At 34.7% G+C, this 21,348-nt stretch overlaps 2 protein-coding genes and 1 pseudogene across 3 annotated transcripts in view; 1 reads left to right on the forward strand and 2 right to left on the reverse strand.

Annotated features, from left to right (window-relative positions):
• The window catches only part of LOC306864890 (cubilin-like), a gene marked incomplete at both ends in the record, with an annotated part of 36,615 nt that extends 32,236 nt beyond the window's left edge, over nucleotides 1–4,379 (reverse strand). The window contains 9 exons of the mRNA XM_079409173.1: nucleotides 69–164; nucleotides 1,263–1,394; nucleotides 1,552–1,720; nucleotides 2,802–2,928; nucleotides 3,016–3,119; nucleotides 3,201–3,302; nucleotides 3,406–3,534; nucleotides 3,856–3,985; nucleotides 4,261–4,379. Of these exons, the coding sequence (XP_079265299.1) occupies nucleotides 69–164; nucleotides 1,263–1,394; nucleotides 1,552–1,720; nucleotides 2,802–2,928; nucleotides 3,016–3,119; nucleotides 3,201–3,302; nucleotides 3,406–3,534; nucleotides 3,856–3,985; nucleotides 4,261–4,379 (1,108 nt within the window). The remainder of the gene's footprint in view (nucleotides 1–68; nucleotides 165–1,262; nucleotides 1,395–1,551; nucleotides 1,721–2,801; nucleotides 2,929–3,015; nucleotides 3,120–3,200; nucleotides 3,303–3,405; nucleotides 3,535–3,855; nucleotides 3,986–4,260) is intronic.
• Nucleotides 4,380–4,999: 620 nt separating this feature from the next.
• LOC306865316 (tRNA (cytosine(38)-C(5))-methyltransferase-like) lies at nucleotides 5,000–11,537 on the reverse strand (annotated as a pseudogene). The gene is made up of 9 exons: nucleotides 11,474–11,537; nucleotides 11,104–11,248; nucleotides 10,139–10,210; nucleotides 9,800–9,865; nucleotides 8,962–9,031; nucleotides 8,797–8,881; nucleotides 8,416–8,723; nucleotides 6,124–6,311; nucleotides 5,000–5,103 (listed from the first exon to the last, which is right to left on the reverse strand). The product of its transcript is annotated as a tRNA (cytosine(38)-C(5))-methyltransferase-like (transcript).
• Nucleotides 11,538–12,998: 1,461 nt separating this feature from the next.
• On the forward strand, nucleotides 12,999–19,876 carry vim (vimentin). Its single transcript, XM_079409005.1, has 9 exons — nucleotides 12,999–13,704; nucleotides 14,481–14,541; nucleotides 15,568–15,663; nucleotides 16,786–16,947; nucleotides 17,491–17,616; nucleotides 17,988–18,208; nucleotides 18,823–18,866; nucleotides 19,280–19,362; nucleotides 19,439–19,876. Exons 1-9 carry the CDS (start codon nucleotides 13,169–13,171, stop codon nucleotides 19,475–19,477), a joined length of 1,368 nt encoding a protein of 455 aa, XP_079265131.1. The 5' UTR covers nucleotides 12,999–13,168; the 3' UTR covers nucleotides 19,478–19,876.
• Nucleotides 19,877–21,348: the final 1,472 nt, after the last annotated feature.

A 21,348-nucleotide genomic window follows, 5' to 3' on the forward strand; every position in this document is an offset into this window, starting at 1 on the left:
GCGTGTGTGTGTGTGTGTGTGTGTCTGTGTGTGTGTGTGTGTGTGTGTGTGTGTGTGTGTGTGTGTACCTGGAGTAGAAGTACAGGTAGCCAGTGGATAACATCCTCCATTGTTGGTGGAGCAGATGTCAGCTTGAGTGCAGGTCTTCCCGTCTCCCTCATAGCCTGAAGAAACACACATGGGGGTCAGTAGTCTCATCTTACATTTAATGGCTATTTTAGCCTGATCATTTCAGTGCGTCTGGTCTTTCTCTGCAATCTAGCAGTCAACTGAGACTTGTAAAGCTGAATATATTAGCAGGACTTGCAGACAGCAATGTCCTCAGTGAACCCAGCTAATGGATCTCTTCACCTCTCTGAGCTTTCTATCTCCATCTCTCCCAGAGGGAATATAATGAAGTTCAGATCACACAAGCATCTGTCTCTCGTTTGAAACATATTACAGTGAGCAAAAACCATGATTCAGAAGAATTTTATAGGCCAGACTGTGCTGAAAACAGGACAGAGGACCAGCAAACATGTGAGAAATATGCATTTTTCAATTTCCCAGCAATTATGAACAAGAAATGATTCAGATTCTGAATATTATGATATTAAATGCATAGTTCACCCAAAACAAGTGAAATTTCAGAATGTTTCTCACACAAAGCTATTGTATGGCCATATAGTCCATCGGACTAATTTTATGGTGCTTTTTGGAGATTGACAGGCCCAGTGCTCATTCATGGAAAAGGACAGACAAAACATTGAAGAAAGTAATAAAGGTTATAAAACAACATACTACCATTTAAAAATTTTGGGAAAGCAAGATTATTCTTTTTTTAAAGAAATTAATACTTTTACAAGGATGCATTAAATGGATAAAAAGTGATAGTTACATTTATATTGTTCATATAAATGCTGTTTTTAACGTTCTATTATATGAAACAGCAAAACTATTTTCAGCACTGATAACAATAAATGCTCAGCAAATCAAAATATTAGAATGATTTCTGAAGGATCATATGACAAATTCCACTTTGCATCACAGGAATAAATTACATTTGAAAATATATTATAATATAAAACAGTTATAAAGCAATTATAATAATATTTCATAATATTACTGTTTTTTGGCAGCCTTGGTGAATATAAGAGAGTTTAAAAATTTTACCAACCCCAAAATTTTGTACAGCAGTGCACAACTCATTTTTGGGTGAAATATTCTTGTTAAGACAACAGGTCTTATTTTAAATTGCATGAGAATCAGGATGTGAGCTAAACCTGGAGGACACTGGCCGCAGTGGAAGGAGCCCATGGTGTTGAGACATGGCACCATGGGGGAAGTAGAACAGCCTCCATTGTTTGTGGCACATTCATCGACATCCTGGCAGCTGTAACCGTTACCCTGCCATCCTGGAGGAACCAAAACAATTAACTTCATGAAATAATGTTCTTATTAAGAATCTGTTAGGCTATTAAATGCCTTCAATGTAAATGCACCCAATACGTAAACTAAGAAAAGATAAATCATTGATATATTGATATCTTGGCAATAATCATATGGTCTGACCTGCAGGGCAGGCGCCGCAGTAGAAGGAGCCCAGAGTGTTGAAGCACTGCACAGGGGGGTTTGTGGAGCAGGGTTTGTTCGGGAGGCTGCACTCATCAATATCAGCTGTGCACGCTGACCCTCCGGGTGGAGACATCCAGCCAGCATCACAGATACACTTATATTTGGGCTGAAAAGAGACGTTAAAGAGATGCATGTTGTTCCAAAGCTGTATGACTTTGTAGAACACAAAAGTACACATTAAGCAGAATGTTGACACTGCTCTTTAGTATATAATGAAAGTGAATAGTGAGAAAAATGCCCAATAAAGTATTTTACTGCACTACTGTTCAAAAGTTTGAAGTCAGTAAATTTGTTTGTTTGCTTTTCAAGAAATTAATATCATTGCTTAATATAATTAATAATAACTGTATTTAGCAGCAATGCATTAAACTGATGTCAAAAGTGACTGTAAATTAAACTGTTACAAAAGATTTCTAAAATAAATGCTGTTCTTTTGAACTTTCCATGGCTTTAACACTGATAATAATAAGAAATGTTACTTGAGCAAGAAATTAGCATATAAGAATGGTCTCTGAAGACTAGAGTAATGATGCTGAAAATTCAGCTTTGCATCACAAGAATGTTTTTACTGTATATTGGATCAAGTAAATGCAGTTTTGGTGAGCAGAAGAGACCTCTTTAAAAACTACATACAAACTCTTACAGACCCCAAACTCATATGAAATCATATTATAGTACTTGTGAGGAACAGACTGAAATTTGAGTCTGTTCCTCCAAATAGAGCGTTTATAAAAGTCAAGTGGACTAATTTTTATTGTGCTCTTGGTCATTTTTGGATAATGGAAATTGCATGTAAAAGGGTAATGTCCCATTAAATGGTTTTTATCTCATGCGGACCATGATAAGATCACATGGAATGATAAGAGGGTGAGCCAATGCTTTAAATTTTGACATATTCACCACACAAGCTCTTTTATAACTTTCGAAGAGTTGGAATACAGTTGTATGAACCACTTTTATGATAATTTCATGGCACTATAACATTTATTTTTAAGCTTAAAGTCCTCTAAAAGTCTTGTTATTTTGATCTATGGAAAAAAAAGTTTAACAGGTAGGACATGAGGCAGAACATTCATTTTAGGGTGAACTACTGTCTTTCACTACCCAAAAATGGACTGATGAGTAGTTTATTTGTACATCCACATGCATGTGGAAAACTGAGATAAATACACATCATTTTGAATCACCTCATTGGGATTGACTCTGTCTGAATCGATGCACACGCCGTGAACACACAGATCCTGACTTCCGCCTGCACAGTCATCATAGCGAGATGTACAGTGTGGACCGTACCATTCTGGAGTACAGGTACAACTGATACACAAAAGAAAAGTAAAATATGAACATAAAATCTCACATAAACACTAAAAACCCCACTCAAGAGAAATAATGGAGGATTACGTGTAAGATCCGGGTGTGTTCACACATGTGGCCCCGTTCTGACAGCCCAGCGGCGTTCCTGCTAACACCTGACACTCATTCACATCCACTGCACATGTGGGACCCTGTAGAGAGATTGAACCAAGTGGCAATCAGAATGACATATGAACAGGACAGAAGGACAGATGGATGTCTGGGTGACTGACCTGCCATTTGTCAGGACAGAGGCAATGAAATGCGTCTAACAAGTTCAAGCAGGTTCCTGCGTTCTGACATGGATTGCTGCTGCATGTCTTCCGCTGTACTGTCTATGAAATACATAATGCCATAAAACTGAGATTAAATCGTAACGGCTGAAATGGAAGGATATGAGCAATACGCCTCGAGTGAAATCGATGATTACAACGATACCTGTTCTATTGTCTGAACTTTTGTCTCAAGCGTCGTCACTCTGGTGTTGAGCTGATTGAGCTGGTTTGTAATCTCCGGAGAAGGGCCACTGTTCTTTATGGTATCGATGTCATCTTTGTTCATTTTGATCTGGAACAGAGTTGATTTCAAATTTGATTACATTTTTATTAAAACTTTACCCAGATTCAAAGTGCTTCAATAACACAGACAAAATGCTTGATCTGTGCGGACTAGATTAAAGAAAATGTAATGTAAATGAAATCAAACAAAATTAAACACAATAATGGAATGAAATCAAACAAAATGCACACAAAAAGAAACAAAACAAAAAATAAAATGATAAACCCTCTAGACATTTTGGAATTTTTTTTTAATCAAATCCTCATCTCACCACATAAAATTCACTATAGCATCACATTGTTGTTTCAGTCAAACTCATCATGAATTCACCTGATTTATCTGGTGGATGAGGTCCTCAGCCCCCACCTTCACACTTCCTGACCCTGAGGTTGTGAAGCGAATGTCTTTGTTGTAGCCAGCAGAGAATGTGAGGTGACCATTTTCTGATATCATACGAGGCCTGCAAATCAATCACCAGTTAACTTTGTAGGACAAGTTTAATTTCTAACTGGCAGTAGAATTATTAATATTTGTTTAAAAACAATCTATAGTGGTCAATAATATCATCCGTTTCATGTTAAAATCTTCACATTGAAGCACAGAGTTGCAGCAGGGAAAACTCAAACAAACCCCATCAAAGCATTTGAAACTAAGAGAACTGACCTATTCAAATTACGTCTCAAACATGTATCAATCTTTCAAGCAAACATAAAATAATTAATTTAAAATACATACTGGTCAGTGCTGATGTCCCTTTTTTGCCTGTTGTTAGATTTACCACCATGGTCACACTGTAGTCCAGAGAGGAAGAGCAGAAAGACTAAGGGCCAGGAGAAGCTCAGTGTCCGAGCCATGCTGAGAGAACTTGTCCCAGGACGCTCATCAGACACTGTACTGTACCTTCACACCTAAACCTGCCTAAAACACAAGCAGCTGGAGATGCACTTTGGCCCCAAAGAGTCTTAACACCACTACATTTCCCAAAATCACTCATAAAGAACATGGAACTGTCTAGAGGGCATTTAACTCTGCTGCATGCCAGTGATTTTACTTTATTGGTCAAGTGTCAGTGGCCGTCACATGTTTTTGGAGATCAGTAACCAAAGTTAAGACTGAAACTGCTGCTTAGGGCTCATTTTCTGAATATGAACAGCTTCAGAGTAAATTACCCATTAAAGCTGATATAATGCTATTTAAAACACATTTTAATCTATACTTCCACTGATCTGTTGTTTTTGTGTAATCAAATGAAGGAAAATATGAAATTTCACACACTTCGTGACAATAATAAAAAAACAAATGTTCAGTAAAAATAACATTTTATTAATATACAAATTTACAGAAAAAAACCCCCAACAATATACATGGCCTTAATTTGAAAAAAAAAAAAAAAAAACATTAAAAAATATATTATATATACACAATACATCATTTTTCCCTGTATACGGTTGTTCTCTTTCAGTCCATGTAATGTCTATTTTGAGATCATGAGATGTATAAGATGCGAAACCACATGGATGTTCAGGCTGTTTCCCAGAACACCGTACTGCTGCTTAACAGAAAAGTGCTTTGGAAATGCTGAAACACACAAAACATAAAAAAACACAAAATATATAAAAACAAATGGGTTATGCACAAACAACATGAGGGCCAGTGAATGACATTTCATAGACAACTACAATATAAGTCATAAATAATAATAGTCAATATAGCAGAAGCGTTTATCCAAAGCGACTTACAAATGAGGACAATGGAAGCAATTCAAATGAACAAAAGAGCAATGATACGCAAGTGCTATAAGATTCAAGATTTTTATTTGTCACATACACAATTATACAGGGTATAACCAGCATGCAGTCTAACAGGGTATAACAAGTCTCATTTAGCCTAACATAGTACACGTAGCAAGGTTTTTTGTTTTTTAAATATATAATAAATAAAAAGAAAACAGATAGAATAGAAAAAAGAATAGAGCATACTAGTGTTAGAGGCCTTTTTTTTGCTTTATGTTAATTGTATAAACAATAGATCAAATATAAAAAGAATACAGAAGCTAGTGTTAGTTTTTTTTTTTTTTTTTTTTAAGAAAACAAGCAGTTAGTAAATGAATAGAGTGCAAGTCCAAAAGGGGCAAGTTTTTTTTTTTTTTAAAGAATAGAATTAGAATAGAGAGTGCTAGAGTTAGAGGGTCAAATAACGATGGAAGAGATGTGTTTTAGCCGATAATCTATTTCACTAAATGCACAGTACTCTCTTAAAACGCCCCATGTCACTGAATTCTTGACTATTATATGGTAAAATTCTTAGGAGTCTGTCTAAAAACAAACTCTGACATCATTTGCAGCTGTTTTTGAATTGAATCGAATCCTGTAACAGCTTATTATCTGCATGGAAGCCAATAGTGAATAATGGGAAGTTAATTATTAAACTTTTCATACTCCAGTGGAATGACTAAGTGGACTTTAAAGCTTATGTTGCTGAAATATTACATCATAAAAAGGACATCTATGCATATCTGTTTATATTAATGTTAAGTTTGAGAAGATTTCTGTTCATTCATGTGATTTTATTGTGTGCTGAGTGGGGTCAAAGTCTTACTGAAATCTGCAGGAAAGCCCATGAGGTTGGCGATCTCTCTGGGTGTGAAGTATCTCAGCTTTAACTGAAGAAGCTGCTTTAGTCTGTCCTCTTCAGAAAGAAGTTCCAGGTTCTTAAACACACTCTCTAGCTCTACATCCACACAGGACTGCAGGACAGAGCCCGTGCTCTCCACATAGTGACCATAACTACACAGAAACAATCAACGGTTATAACCAACTAGGATATTAACTGGGGAATCATTTTAAATATGGTAAAACATGTTAAATAGTACACTCCTATTGGTAGCTGAAAACATTAGTAAATTTAGTATATATTAAATAAATTGTAAATGTGTCCTCATTATAACTGCATTTACATTTATATAAAAAATTATAATGAAGATAAACTTCAAACTTAAAATATAATTTGTTATATGTATTTAAATGTTATATAATAATTATGATGTAAAAAAACTAATAGATATAATTTATATATGTGTATGTGTGTGTGTGTATATACAGTATATATGTGTATATATATGTATATGTGTGTGTATGTATGTATGCATGTGTATATATATACAGTGCCCTCCATAAGTATTGGAACAGTGAAGACAAAATGTGAGCATAAGTGTTGAAACAGTTGCCTCACAGGTCTTTCTAAGTGATCAGCTGTGTCCTGTTGCATTAATTCTTCAGATATTAAAAGCAGGGAATGTGTCGTATCAGTTATATCCATTACTTCTGTATTCTGAATCTTGCATTCGATGATGACACACACAAACCAGGATGAAGACGAGGGAGCTGACTTTGAGAGAAAAGCAAGCAATTTGGATGCTAAAAGAAAAGAGGAAGTCAGTTAGAGCTCTAGTAAAAACAAAGGGCATGGAGAAATCAAGAGTTTGGAAACCACCAGCAACCAACAACTAACTACCTGATCGGCTGAGAAAACAACAGTAGTTGATGAGAGACAAATTATAAAATCTGTGAAAATGAATCCTAAAAGACATGTCTGTAAAATCACCAACAACTTCCAGAAAGCTGGGGTGATGCTCTGACAATCTACTGTCCTCAGGAGACTTTGACACAGAATTACAGAAGCTACACAGCAAGATGCAAACCTCTGACCAGCACCAAAAATAGAAAGGCAAGATTAGAGTTTGCAAAAAAGCACAAAGGTGAGCCAGAAGAGTTTTGGAACTGTGTTTATGGACCGATGAGACAAAGATGAACCTTTATCTAAATGATGGGAAAGCAAAAATGTTGATCCCAAGCATACAGCCTCATCTGTAAAGCATGGTGGAGGTGGTGTCATGGCATGGGCATGCATGGCTGTCTCTGGAACAGGCCCTCTCAACTTTACTGATGACTTAATGTATGATGACAGTAGCAGAATGAATTTGGAAGGGTACAAAACCATCTTGCCTAACAATATTCAAGAAAATGCCACCAGATTCATTGGGAAGTGCTTCATATTGCATCAGGACAATGACCCAAAACACCCTGCCAGTTCAGTCAAGGAATTTATAAGGGCAAAGAAATGTAAAGTCTTAGATTGTCCAAGTCAATCTCCAGATTTAAATCTGATTGAACATGAATTTCACCAGCTGAAGAGGAGAGTAAAGGCAGAAACTCCCCAAAACAAGCAACAATTGGAATTGGCTGCATTAAAGGCTGAGAAAAGCATTTCAAAGGATGAGACCAAGAGTCTGGTGATGTCTATGGGTCACAGACTCACTGCTGTGATTGTGTGCAAGGGATCTGCAACTAAATAATAGCTTTTAATCTTTTATATCTGCCTTATGTTCAACTGTCCCAATACTTATGCTCACATAAATGAGTGGGATGAACTCTAAAAGTGCTGTTCTTTTTATTTGGTAAAACATGTATGTGTTGAAATGGCTAATAATAAAATGACATTCTGTAGTTTTGTCTCATATTCATCTTTTAATCATATTCGCAAATGTCTTAACTCCACAGCCAACAGAGCAATTTTGTATTTACTGTTCCAATACTTATGGAGGGCACTGTATGTATATGTGTATATATACATATATACAGTTAATTTATGAATACAAATAATAAATTAAGTATATCATATTATATACAGTACTAATATGGTGAGGCACACACCCTATGTAAAAAAAAAAAAAAAAAAGCATATATAAATAATTATAAAATTAAATATTAAATTAAATAAAAATATAAATGTATATATTAGTTTTTTTTCTTATAGAATATATAAATGAATGTATAAATAAAATAAATGAAGTATTCATCATAATATATTCTAATACGGTAAGGGCCACATCCTTTAGTGAAGCAGACTGATCTCCTGCTGCTGGGCTGAACTACATCCATCAGTAAAGCGTATCTGAGCAGGGTTTTGGAGGACAGCAGATAGTGATCCATGTCTTCTTTATCCTCCTGCAAGAAGTCCTGCAGGCTCCGAACTGTTTCCTGACTGTCCTGGATCCTCTTCTTTTCCAACTCTCGCTCTGTCTCCAGCTTAAAAATGATCGTCCCACTCGTTTCGCTCTCACACTCAGATGATGTAGGATGATTGTGTGGAAAAGTGAGGCTGCCTGGTGATTCAGACATGGGGAAGCCCTCCATAATCTGCCAGTAGAAGAAAAGCTTTAGTATTCAATGGCAACTGCATTAGTTAGAGTAGATCTAAACAGAAAAGTACATCAAGATGAAGTCGAGAATGAGAAGGATCCCGGTGGTCTCTTTGCAATGAGGAAGTATCTGAGCCTAGAGTTTGGTATCCCAAGCTGTGGCAATAAAAACCATCACGAAAACAAGACTAGGATACAGTTTCTGAGATTTTTAAGAGATGAAGAGACATGCTTACAGATGGTGGTGAGATCAGAAACTCTTGAAAGCTGTAGTCACACTCTCTCAATGTCTTAAGCAAAGCATCCCTGTAAATTAAAAGACCAAAACAGCTCAGTTATGCTTTTTGATACTAACTGGCTCTGATGGTTCCATGAAGAACCTATAAAATCCATGGAACCTTTAAAGGGATAGTTCACCCAAAAAACGAAAATTCTGTCATCAAATACCACTTGTTCCAAACCTGTATGAGTTTCATTCTTCTGAAAAACACAAAATAAGATATTTTGAAGTATGTTCATAACCAAACAGCTGACGGTAGCCATTGACTTCCACAGTATTTTATTACATACTATGAAAGTCAATGACTACCGTCAACTGTTTGGTTACAAACATTTTTCAAAATACCTTCTTTGTGTTCAACAGCTGAAAGAAATTCTTACAATTTGAGGGTGAGTAAATGATAGAATTTTCATTCCCTAATATAATTTTCATATGTCTTTAAGGTTCTTTGTAGAGGAAAAAATGTTCTTTGGTTCATTAAACTGTTCTAAAAATATTATTTTATGAACTATTCACTGAAAGGTTCTCAGAAATAGTTATTCTATACCATCACTGCAAAAACCCACTTTTGGAACCTTTATTTTTAAGAGTGTAAGACCAATGTTAAGGTAAAGTTTTACTTCTTTCATTGTTTAAATACTTTGATCCATCCCAGTTCAATGTGCAGAGACAGCTATAAGATTCTTTTTAGCACAATCAATAGTGACAGAAACACAGAGGGGAAACCAATGACCCCATTGGCTCATAGCCATGTAACTATGGTGATTTCAAGGCTCCTGTGCCGTGCTGGTTACCTTGCAGCAGAGGTCTCAAAGCCCTTCACATTCTCCAGCAGAATGAAGCGTGGCCGCTTGCTGAGCCTGCAGGGACGAAGAGAGGTACATTCTTTCACAATCACGTTCTGGGAGAAAACAACTCTGGCAGAGCTCGAGAATAACACAACGGACTTGAGAAAGGGCAAATGGAGAGAGAGAGAGAGAGAGAGGAAGCTTCTTTGTCCTTTCATCAGACATGAATTAATAATGTCAGAGGTGCAAAACCACTGTACACTACTAGGAATTCAAATTTGGAAATCAATATCATAGAAATAATGTTTAAGTGACTTAAAAAGAGCACAGATTGATCAGTCGGACCTTGGCAGAAGCTCCATGATATAGAGGAAGCTCTTTGTTCTGGGGTCAGCAACATCTCCCTGCAAACCAATCCTGTTGAGAAACACACATTAGCATTAATCAACCAATTTAGCAGCCTTTTCCATGTTACAAACGTTTGGGGTTGGTAGGATTTTTAAATGTTTAAAAGTCTTTTATTATATTGTTTTGTGTGAACTACTACTTCAATTCACAAGAAAAACATGCTGATCACGTCATAAGTTCAGAAATATGATTAAACAACTATACTTAAAAAATAAAGAAATAACTAATTAAATAAATGACAGCTCTTCAAAACATAACCTACTCTTAAAAATCACACTTAGAACAATTCACATATCGAAATACACAACATTATAAAGCAAAAATATTAAGTTATTTAAGTCTTGATCTGACAACATTCTTATACATTAAAAATATATATTTACAAAAACAAATTTACTCCACAATAATGCTATTTAAATATCGAATCCATCTTCATTATCACTCTTTAATCCTCCATCCGTTGTTGCAAGCATTGTTTTATATTCTTATGAAGTGAGGCCAGTGGCAGGTACATCATTACCATGCTGACGAAGCACAGAACCTTTAACCACCACAAAAACCACTCGGTTACACTTTTACCTCCTATTGCTTTTAAAAACGCAGTCATGAGACTATGTGCTGGTAGAATTAACCAAGAAACATAATTTTAAGGATGTTACAAAAGAGACATGTTGTTATGAATGCAATAAATCAGTTAAATAAGACAGATTTAGCTTACACAAGCTGTTTGAGTTGCAGAAAGGTCAATAATATGACAACTCAATGCAAAAATGCAAAAAAAAAAAAAGTCAGTCATAATTATCTTGTTAGATTATGTATATTATTGTCTGTATACATTTGCAAAATAGGAGGCGCTTAGTGTTCTGTGAATGCGTTCAAACAAAATGTGTCTAATCACTTACATAACCAATTGAGATTCATGAGGGCAAGCACTGACCTCGATCGTTTTTGGCAGGAGTGGGGTATTGGGGAAGTTGTGTTGGTAGATTTCATTAGCTGTTGTGTTGACATCCACAGCAGCAACAACTTCAGCAGGAACTGAGCTCTCTGTAAGAAACGCATGCAATGCAACTATTCCGAAATTAGTCTTCACAATTCAACAAATAAACTTTTTCTCTGTCTGTGAATGCCATTTATTTATGAAGAAAACGCATTGCAAATGTACAGTAAGGGAACAGTGACACCTGTGGGGATCACACAACACCAGCGTCAATCATTTTCTAGACACCTAGAGCCTCTGCAGCTGATCCTGTGTCAGACCAAATGCCGTACCCTTTAAAGCATAATGCATCCCTCCTATTCCGCTGTATAACTCCAGGACACGGGGTGGGTCCATGTTCTCCTTCTTTTACTGCTGATTAATGTTTATGATATTTTCATTTTTTTTTTATTAATGCCAAAAATGAAAATGTAACAAGTACATAACAACAGGAACAAATAATAATAACAACAACAACAACAACAAAAAGACATAGATCACGAAAATAAAGTGCTAGAGGGAAAAAAAAAAAAAAAAAAAAATTATACAAGGTTAAACATTGAAAGAAATCTTTGACTTTTCAAAGACGGTTTGTTTTTTATGCCCATCAAAGACAAAACATAGGAATTATAGCCTACTAGAAAAATAGACAGTAACGGGATCTTACCCAAAAATTTGCATTTGTGAATAAAAAATTTACCAAGAATCATAAACAAATTAACAACGTAAATTACTGAATATGAGAATTTGGATTATGATAGAGAAAAATAATACTAAAGGTGTTAATACATATTTTGGCATTTGTTTTTTTCTGAGAGATAGGTACATAACTCATTCCAAAAAGCTTTAACACAAACACATTCGATATTTTCATTTTTCCCAAGCATGCCTTTGTGTGCGCTCCCGAACATGACCCTCTAGAAACAAGTACATTGACGAAGCGTTCCGCTTTAGTTTTCTTTCTCTTATTTTATTCTTCCTAAAATAAAATAAAATAATAATTATTATTATAACCTATTAAAATGAAAATTGCATTTAAAATTAAAAAGTAAAAAAAGTAAAATATTTTAATGAAATTGTTAGATTTTGCTCAATATTCTACACACACACACACACACACACACACATATATATATATATATATATATATATATACCTACATACATACATATATAATTAAAATATTTGTTAACTTAGAGCTATTTCTACCTGATCCAACCCCTAATTTTTTTGTTGCTCAAAATTTATGCAATTAATTACATTATTAATTAATATAATTAGTTTGAATATATGTTTGATATATATTTTTTAATTATATATATATATATATATATATATATATATATTCTAAAACGTTATATAAATATTTTTATATTTTATATAAGTCATGTGTGTGTTTGTGTGATTTAGATAGATAGATAGATAGATAGATAGATAGATAGATAGATAGATAGATAGATAGATAGATAGATAGATAGATAGATAGATGAAAACTACGAAAATAAATAAATAAATATTTATATAATAGCCTTCAAAACATAAAAATATTTTAAAAATCTATTATTTAAAAACAGAAAGTAGCTAATATTTTTGTATTTAAACGAATGAAGGGATAAATAATAAACACACTGAATATTTATCGTTTATTATGTATATTGTAAAATTCAAATACAATGCAAATATATAAAACAACATTATACGAAAATATTAAACGGAAAAACGAATGAATGAATACAAAAGTAAATGTGCTGTCTTGTTGTTGCCAGAGTCAAACTCTTTCATAATTATGGAGGGGCACATCCTGCTCCTCCGCCCCGACTGCGCTCCTGCGTCACTAAAGCTCCCTGCACCGTTATGTCATTAGCATAGGGAGTGGACTATAAATGCAAGCAGAACCTCTGCAGTGGTCTCGGTTGGTCTGGACAGGGCGCGGTAGTTCGTGAAAGTAGACGCTGACTTCAACTATACCCCAGAACTAAAGGATTACAATGGCCAGCCGAACAAACACATCTTCTTACAAAAGGATGTTCGGTGGAGAGCGACCAGCGACGCTTCGGTCCACTTACACCAGCCGGCAGTACAGCAGCCCGGTGCGCACAACCTCGCGCGTCTCCTACAGCGGCGCGTCCTCCGCGTCTCCATCCAGCTACATGAGCAAGGGCGCGAGGGTGCGCAGAAGCGCGCCGATGCCCAGACTCGCCACAGATACGCTGGACTTCGGGCTCGCCGATGCCATCAACACCGAGTTTAAAGCCAACCGAACCAATGAGAAAGCGGAGATGCAGCATCTCAACGACAGGTTTGCCAGTTACATAGATAAAGTGAGATTTCTGGAGCAGCAGAATAAGATCTTGACCGCGGAGCTGGAGCAGATGCGGGGCAAAGGCTCGTCCCGGATCGGTGATCTGTACGAGGATGAGATGAGAGAACTCCGGAGACAGGTGGACCAGCTCACCAACGAGAGAGCCAGAGTGGAGGTGGACCGGGACAATCTGGGAGAAGACATCGAGCGCCTCAAAGAGAAGTATGGCCAAACATTGTCCAAGAGACTGTGCAAACAAACCAGAACGGTTAAAAGTGTAAAATAACATTAAACATCTGCCAAGTGCACGAGTTTATAAAAATAGCCTACTTTTTTTTGCAAACAAGGTTTTTAAATCATATTATTGCCAAATTTCGTATTTCATATCACCAATATATACAGAACTGGAGCTAATAAGAAAAAATGCATTCATAAATGCATTTTAACGGTGTATTTACACAACATTATATATATAGCTATATACACACACACACACACACACACGTATAGGCACATATATATACATACATACATATATATGTGCCTATACATGTATGTATATATATATATATATATATATATATATATATATATATATATATATATATATATATATATTGTTTTGAGTTTAAATGATCTTTTACTGAAAAGTGAAAATGTACTGTCCTTACATTAAGAAGCTGGTTCTACCTACCTTGATTCTTAAAATGATTTTTAATAATATTTCTGACCTAGATAAAACCTGTTTATTTAGATGTGACCCCATATTATGACTTTTTTTTTTTTGGCAGTGTAATATGGTGTTAAATTTCTCTCAGGACAAAGCTTTCTCTTTACCAGGTCAAATAAAACCAAATAAAACCCATTTTTTGATACAGCCAAAGAGAAGAAATTGATTTTATTTAGTTTGATGTCAAAGGCTTTCTTATTGTCCTGGTGAGATGCTCCAGTGGGGTTGGCAGGGTGTGGCTTTGCTTAAATATTCATCTAATTTTCAGACTTCAAGAAGAGATGCTCCAGAGAGAGGATGTGGAGAACACGCTTCGGGGCTTCAGACAGGTACATCTTCGCATGTTCAGAGAAACCACAATCATTTTTATATGTATTCTTGGATCTGATGTTTGATTGGGTGCTAACCGCAGCCACAATTACAATGTGATCAGTTAGCGTTCCAGTGATTGTTTGCAAGACACTACTGATTGTCTCCCTCACAATAAAAGGGTCAGTGCAGGCCTGGTCAAGCTGCCCTCTTGTCCGGCATCAGATTTAGACACGCAACTGAAAAGAAAGCTTTGTCTGAGAGCAGGCTGGGCTTTTATGACAAAGAAAACTGTTGTATGCGTGGGAGGGGTTAGTGTTAAGCAGGGTACACTGGTGACTTATGGACACAGAGGAGAGGACGTGTGTGTGTGTGTGTTTTAAAGGGTTTGCACTACAAACAATCAGCAGCAGGCGAGCTATTGTTATTCACTTCAGTCAGGAATAGCTTAAAAGAATATACACGAACTACCATTCAAAAATTCGGGGTCAATAATTTTAAAAGAAATTAATACAGTAAAAACATGTAATGGTGCGAAAGGTTTTCAAATGCTATTTGAAAAAAAAGAAATCAGTTTCTTTCATGATGTATCAAGGTTTCCACAAACATATTTAGCAGCACAGCTGTTTTCAACATTGATAATAATAAGAAATGTTACCCAAGCATCAAATCAGAATATTAGAAATAATATCTGAAGGATCATGTGACACTGAAGACTGGAGTAATGATGCTGAAAATGCTAATAAATTACATTTTAAAATGTTAAAATAGAGAAGTGTCATTTTAAATTGTAATAATATTTCACAATATTACTGTATTTTTGACCAAATAAATGCAGCTTTGTTAAGGATGAGAGACTTTCCTCAAAAACATAAAAAATGACCCCAAGTTTTTGAACTGTAGTGTACAATGTGATTCTTTAACGCAAAGGAATAGAAGAATGAGAAAAGGAACTGCATGTGTAGAATTCATAGGAAACACAAGTAGAAGTTTAAAACAACATTTTTAGGAGAAACTGATTAATATTTTACGTGTTACTCCCACAGGATGTTGACAGCGCCTCCCTGGCTCGTCTGGACCTGGAGAGAAAGGTGGAGTCCTTGCAAGAAGAGATCGCTTTCTTGAAGAAGCTTCATGATGAGGTACTGAACCACCTGGAGAAACGGCAAAAAATTTGATAGCAAAAAAAATTATATTTGATAGAATTAACATTAAATGCAAATGGCATATTTCACAGATTTTACTCCTGAGAAAAACAAAACAAAAAAAACAACAATCTTATGTCTCCCTGAGATCTCAATGATTGCAGGACATGCAATCAAAAATGAGAAACTTTAATATGAATTTAAGTATTTCTCATTACAGACCAAATTCTATAAGTTTATACATCCATAAACTCTTCTTCTGATGAATTTTAGGAGAAATATCCAAGACAGCTCATGCTTAAAAAACAACAACAACTCAGAGTCTCCTGAGCCATAGAAGACTAGCTCTGAACAATAAAATGAATTAAATTTCCTCTGGCCATTCAACCATTCTTCTCACAGTCGTGGTTTTCTGGCTGACTGACACTTTTGTTGGGCTTGTTAATATCAGGGGATTGTCAGGCATGTGTGACGTGCTGCCATAGTGATTAAATGGGTCGTGGAAAAGCGCGTAATTCCAAGAGAATAAAGCGGAGACATTGTTTCAGGATCAGGAAGTACATTAGTTCAGGGCTAACAAACTATTGCTATTTCAGAATGAGATTTGTTCTGTTTACACTCAAATCAAAAACCAAAATATATGGTACATAATCAATAGCTGCATGGGGTCAGTCAGATATTCTTTTGAAAGAAATGAATACTTTTATTTAGCAAGGATGCATTAAATTGATCAAAAAAGACGAGAATAAATGACAAAAATATTTTATAATGTAACAAAAGATTTATATTTCCACAAAAATATTAAGCAGCACAACTGTTTTCAATATTATTGATAATAAATGTCTCTTGAGCAGCAAATCAGCATGATTTCTGAAGGAGCATGTGACACTGAAGACAGGAGTAATGATGCTGAAAATTCAGCTTTGCATAACAGGAATACATTGCATTTTAAAATATATTCACATAGAAAACAGCTATTTTAAATTGCATTACTATTTCACAATATTACTGTATTGTACTGACCTTAAACTATTGAGCAACGGTGTACAATGTGATATTCAGGATAGGTTTCAAACTGTGCATTTGGATTGTTAATCAATTTTTCTAATATCTCCACAGGAACTTGCCGATCTGCAGATTCAGATCCAGGAACAGCATGTGCAGATTGATATGGAAGTGGCCAAACCTGACCTCACCGCTGCCCTGAAAGACGTCCGGCAGCAGTACGAGACTCTGGCTTCCAGGAACATCCAGGAGTCCGAGGAATGGTACAAATCCAAGGTCAGGTTCTCATAATAAAATAGATAATTATAAAAATAGGCATCTCAACTTTTTAAATGAGGAAAAATGTTCCCATATTCCATATCTTTTCTGTATCTTGTCATTAAAAAAGTTGTGCATTTAATTAAAATCAAATCTAATACAGATTTACTTGCAGCAATAATACATACAGTTTGTGGAGAAACACCTGAGATAAAGTTGATAAACGTACAAGAAACATCAGATATAACTTAAGTTAAGTTACAAATGAACAATGAAACAAGAAAGGATCTGATCTGGTAAGACAGTGTGAGATGTTTGAGGAATGAGTAAGATCAGGATCAGCTCCTTAAGTCGTGGCAGATGGTCGGCTGAGAGGTTAGTGTGGATTTAGAGACCATCTGCTCCTCTGTCATAGTATTGATCATCCTAATGGACTGATTGATCTATTAATCTAGATCTTCAAACATGAAACCAGCACAGTCATCAGTTGTAAATAGAAAACAAAAGTCAGAGAGGCAGATGGAGCTTTATCTTTATCTCACACTTTCTCTTTTTTTGTAGTTTGCTGACCTGTCAGAAGCTGCTGCCCGTAACAACGAAGCGATCCGTTTGGCCAAGCAGGAGGCCAATGACTATCGCCGCCAACTTCAATCTCTCACCTGCGACTTAGAAGCTCTTAAAGGAACTGTAAGTACTTGACAAAATTATATTAGCGTCAGTGTTATTTTAGTATCATTGAAATACTATTATAATAGGTTTTATTAATATTTTTATTCTCTGTTTTCATTTTAATTTTTAAAATTGTAGTAAGTTTGTTTTGTTGTCATTTTTTTATTCTCTTAATGATTTTTTTTATTGCAGTTTTAGTTTAGTACATCACAGTGCATACAAGTTAAAATAATGTTGTTTTTTATTTACTTTAATTTAATTTTAGTTAATGTTTATGTTATTTCAAGGATTTTTTTTTTTTTATATATATATATTTATCAATTATTAAAGAGCTTTATATCATGGCTGCTTAAATTACTACTTGCTAATGATCTTATTCATCATTTCAGAATGAGTCCCTGGAGCGTCAGATGAGAGAGATGGAAGATAACTTCTCCATGGAGACATCCGGTTACCAGGACACCATCGCTCATCTAGAGGACGACATCCACAACATGAAGGATGAGATGGCGCGCCATCTACGTGAATACCAGGATCTGCTGAATGTTAAAATGGCCCTGGATATTGAGATTGCCACCTACAGGAAACTGCTGGAAGGGGAAGAAAGCAGGTGAATGTTTGCTTTTGCAAATAGATTTTCTTTGTATTTTTATCTTTTCTTTAAAGGCACATTCAGGATGGACTTATAGTGACACCTAGTGGAATAAACGTGGGAACATGATTTTTGGTTACAGATTTGATTGTAGAAATATTAACTAGCAGTATTATTTTAGTATTTAGTATATGCTATTATATTTTTTATTAATATTGTCAATTGGCTTTTACTTTTCTATTTTCAGTTTTTAATTTTAATTGTAGTTGTTTATTTTTATTTTTTCATTTAGTGTAAGCGTCTCATGAAATTATTTGATTTTATTTCAGTTTTATTTCAATTAACAAAATATTTTTTTAGTTGTTTAGTTAACAATATTAACTAAAACTATTAAAAATATTTTTTAACCTTGTTAACTAGACCTTATCTTTTGCTCACAAAATAATTAAAATTAAATTAATTATTTTAATTAATATAAAGTCATATAAAGTAACCTGCTCACTGTAAAATATAATTTACTAAGATTATAAATATAACTTAAAAATATGACTATTTAAAATATGCTACAAATATGTTTTTTGACTTAACATTAGTTTTTACACTTTATTTCTCTCTTTTCTTTTTCTTTCCAGGATCCCCACACCATTTCCTAACTTCTCATCATTAACCCTGCGAGGTACAGTATATTTGAGTTCATCCTTTAAGTATTGTGAACAGTGGGAAAACAATGCTGAATGCAAATAATATATAACAACTAACATATAATCATGATTAATTATGACAGTAAAATAAATAGGTTTATCAATTTTCAAAATGGAAAAGAAAATGCTTCCCATGTCCTATATTTTGTGTTAAAATATCCATTTAAATCAAATCAAAAACATGTTTACTTGCAGTGGGAATAAATATGAAATTCAAGATGCATTTAGTAACAAACATTTTGAGAATTCCAGTTTAGCCAATTTTAATAGCTTGAATTGAGAACCACTGGTCTAAAACTACTTACAATTACAGACTTTTCTCTGTCTTCTCTGACTCTCCACACTTTTCTGATGAAATGACTATGTTTGCTTTATATTTTTCATGCAGAGTCCATGAAGGAAACCAGACCTTCGATGGAAAGCCATTCAAAGAAAGTGGTGATAAAGACCATCGAGACCAGAGACGGACATGTGAGTGGCATGAAAAGTCTTTACACATGTTATTACGTTTCTAAATGATGACCTTTTGACCTTTCATCCACCACAGATAATTAATGAGTCCACCCAAAATGATGATCTGGAATGAGCCGCATGTGAACATGTGACTAGTAGGGGCACAGAGAGCTGAAGATCCATGCTGGAGTAGAACGAAGAGGAATGGAGTTTCTTTTGTTGTTTCTGTTGAGAGTAAAAAAGAAAAACAGCTTTAAAGTGCCTTTTTTGCATTGTCACAATAGAGCGGTCTGTCTATAGAGCTGTATTAGAGCTGAAAAGATAACGTAGGCCACTGAATAAACCAGCTTTATCCAGGTTTGTTTACCACGATGTCTGTAGTTTACACTGTTGAAGACCACAGCAATACCTTTTTCTGTTTTGTATAATTATTGCAAATGACCAAAAACTTGATGAACTTGTCTCTCTTGCACCATAAGAAGACCAAACTGTCAACAAAATTTCCACAAATTCAATAAACCTTTTAAAGAATAATCAGATTGCTTTCTTTTATGAACAGTATTTGTCATTGATTTCTTATTACCGTGCAAAATGAGCTAAACATCTGAGGGGCTTTCTCAAATGCTTCTCTGTTGAAGCTTAAAATCTTCTACGTCATAAAAATAAACAGATTAGCAGGATCTATCCGGGCAATGAGCAACACAAGAATATTTCTATGATCTAATTAAAGATAATTTGTTGAACACAACCATTAGTCCTAATGGGGCGAGCTCTAATGAGATGATCATCTCATCATGTTTAGTGATTAGGTCTCTGCATGCTTAAAAAGCTGCCAATCAATCCCCAGTTTCACCTCCACATGTTTTTTATTTATTTATATGATTTGCAGTACCTTCATAACTAAGAGCTAATCCCAAATCCATTTATTTCCTGAGGGAGAAAGCAAAGCGCAAAGACCAGGCAAATCGTGCCAGTCTGAAGGAGGATTTGGCATAGATTCTATACAAGATTATATTTTCTGTTTTGAGTGATTTTGCCTTTTTTATATATATTTCTCGTATTTATTAATTTCAGTACACAAGAGTAAAGTAAATGAAATGGAGAAATGTTGCCTTGGCAGCTATCATGTAATAAAAAAAGTATTTTCTTATTTTATTTTACTCCAGTTGATGTTTATTTTATTTCAGGAAATGAAAATGTAACTCTTTTATGGTTTTAGTTAACTATAATAACCTATAAAACTAAGACTAAATCCAAAAAACATTAAAACTCTAATAATTCAGTTAATATCAAATTTAAGTATTAGCTAAACTAAATATTATTGCTCTGTAAACAACATTTCTCTATTGCCTTCACCTGATTAAAATAATATTTTAATAACTATCATTAAATAAATCCGATTATAGGCTGAGGAAATCCAGACAAAGCATACAGGAAATAATCTAGTTACAACTGAAATACTTTATATTTTAATTCAATTATACTCATTCTTCTATGATCCTTTCAGGGTCAATGCATTAAAAATGTTGTTTACATTAAAGAGTAAAGTCATTAGCACCATTCTGCACCCAGTTCCATTTCTATGGTCCAAAATTTTTTCTTGTCTGCTCTCTAGTGGATATTGGTTTCAACTGCACATGGGTGGAGAACGTATCAAAATATATCTAGTGATGTCTACTGATTCAAGTTGAAGTACTGAATGAAATTCTATGTTTATGTTATTGTAAACATAAATGTTGTGAGATTTAATCTTGCAATTTAAAGTAAAAAAGTCAGAATTGCACAAAAACTCAGAATTCTATAAATATCTGTTATTTATTTTTTTGCTTCCATAGTGCACCACCTGGAATCAAAACAGCACATTTCAAAACGTCAAAATGAATGTTGATATTTTGTTTCTGCAAAGATATTCATATTAGTGAGTGAGTGAGTGATTTAAGCATCCTAATACTTTCTTGGCCTACTGCACACATTCACATTTTAGCTCTTCTATATTAGAGGTCT

This window comes from Barbus barbus (genome assembly GCF_936440315.1).
Source record: "Barbus barbus genome assembly, chromosome: 46".
In the NCBI taxonomy this organism is placed as follows: Eukaryota; Metazoa; Chordata; class Actinopteri; order Cypriniformes; family Cyprinidae; genus Barbus; species Barbus barbus.

Excerpts from the sequence above, each read along its gene's own strand:
- vim (XM_079409005.1), top strand. The coding sequence starts at position 13,169 with ATGGCCAGCCGAACAAACACATCTTCTTACAAAAGGATGTTCGGTGGA. Across the intron at positions 16,948-17,490 it reads AGGAATGGTACAAATCCAAG|TTTGCTGACCTGTCAGAAGC; the intron begins GTCAGGTTCTCA and ends CTTTTTTTGTAG. Across the intron at positions 19,363-19,438 it reads TCGAGACCAGAGACGGACAT|ATAATTAATGAGTCCACCCA; the intron begins GTGAGTGGCATG and ends CATCCACCACAG.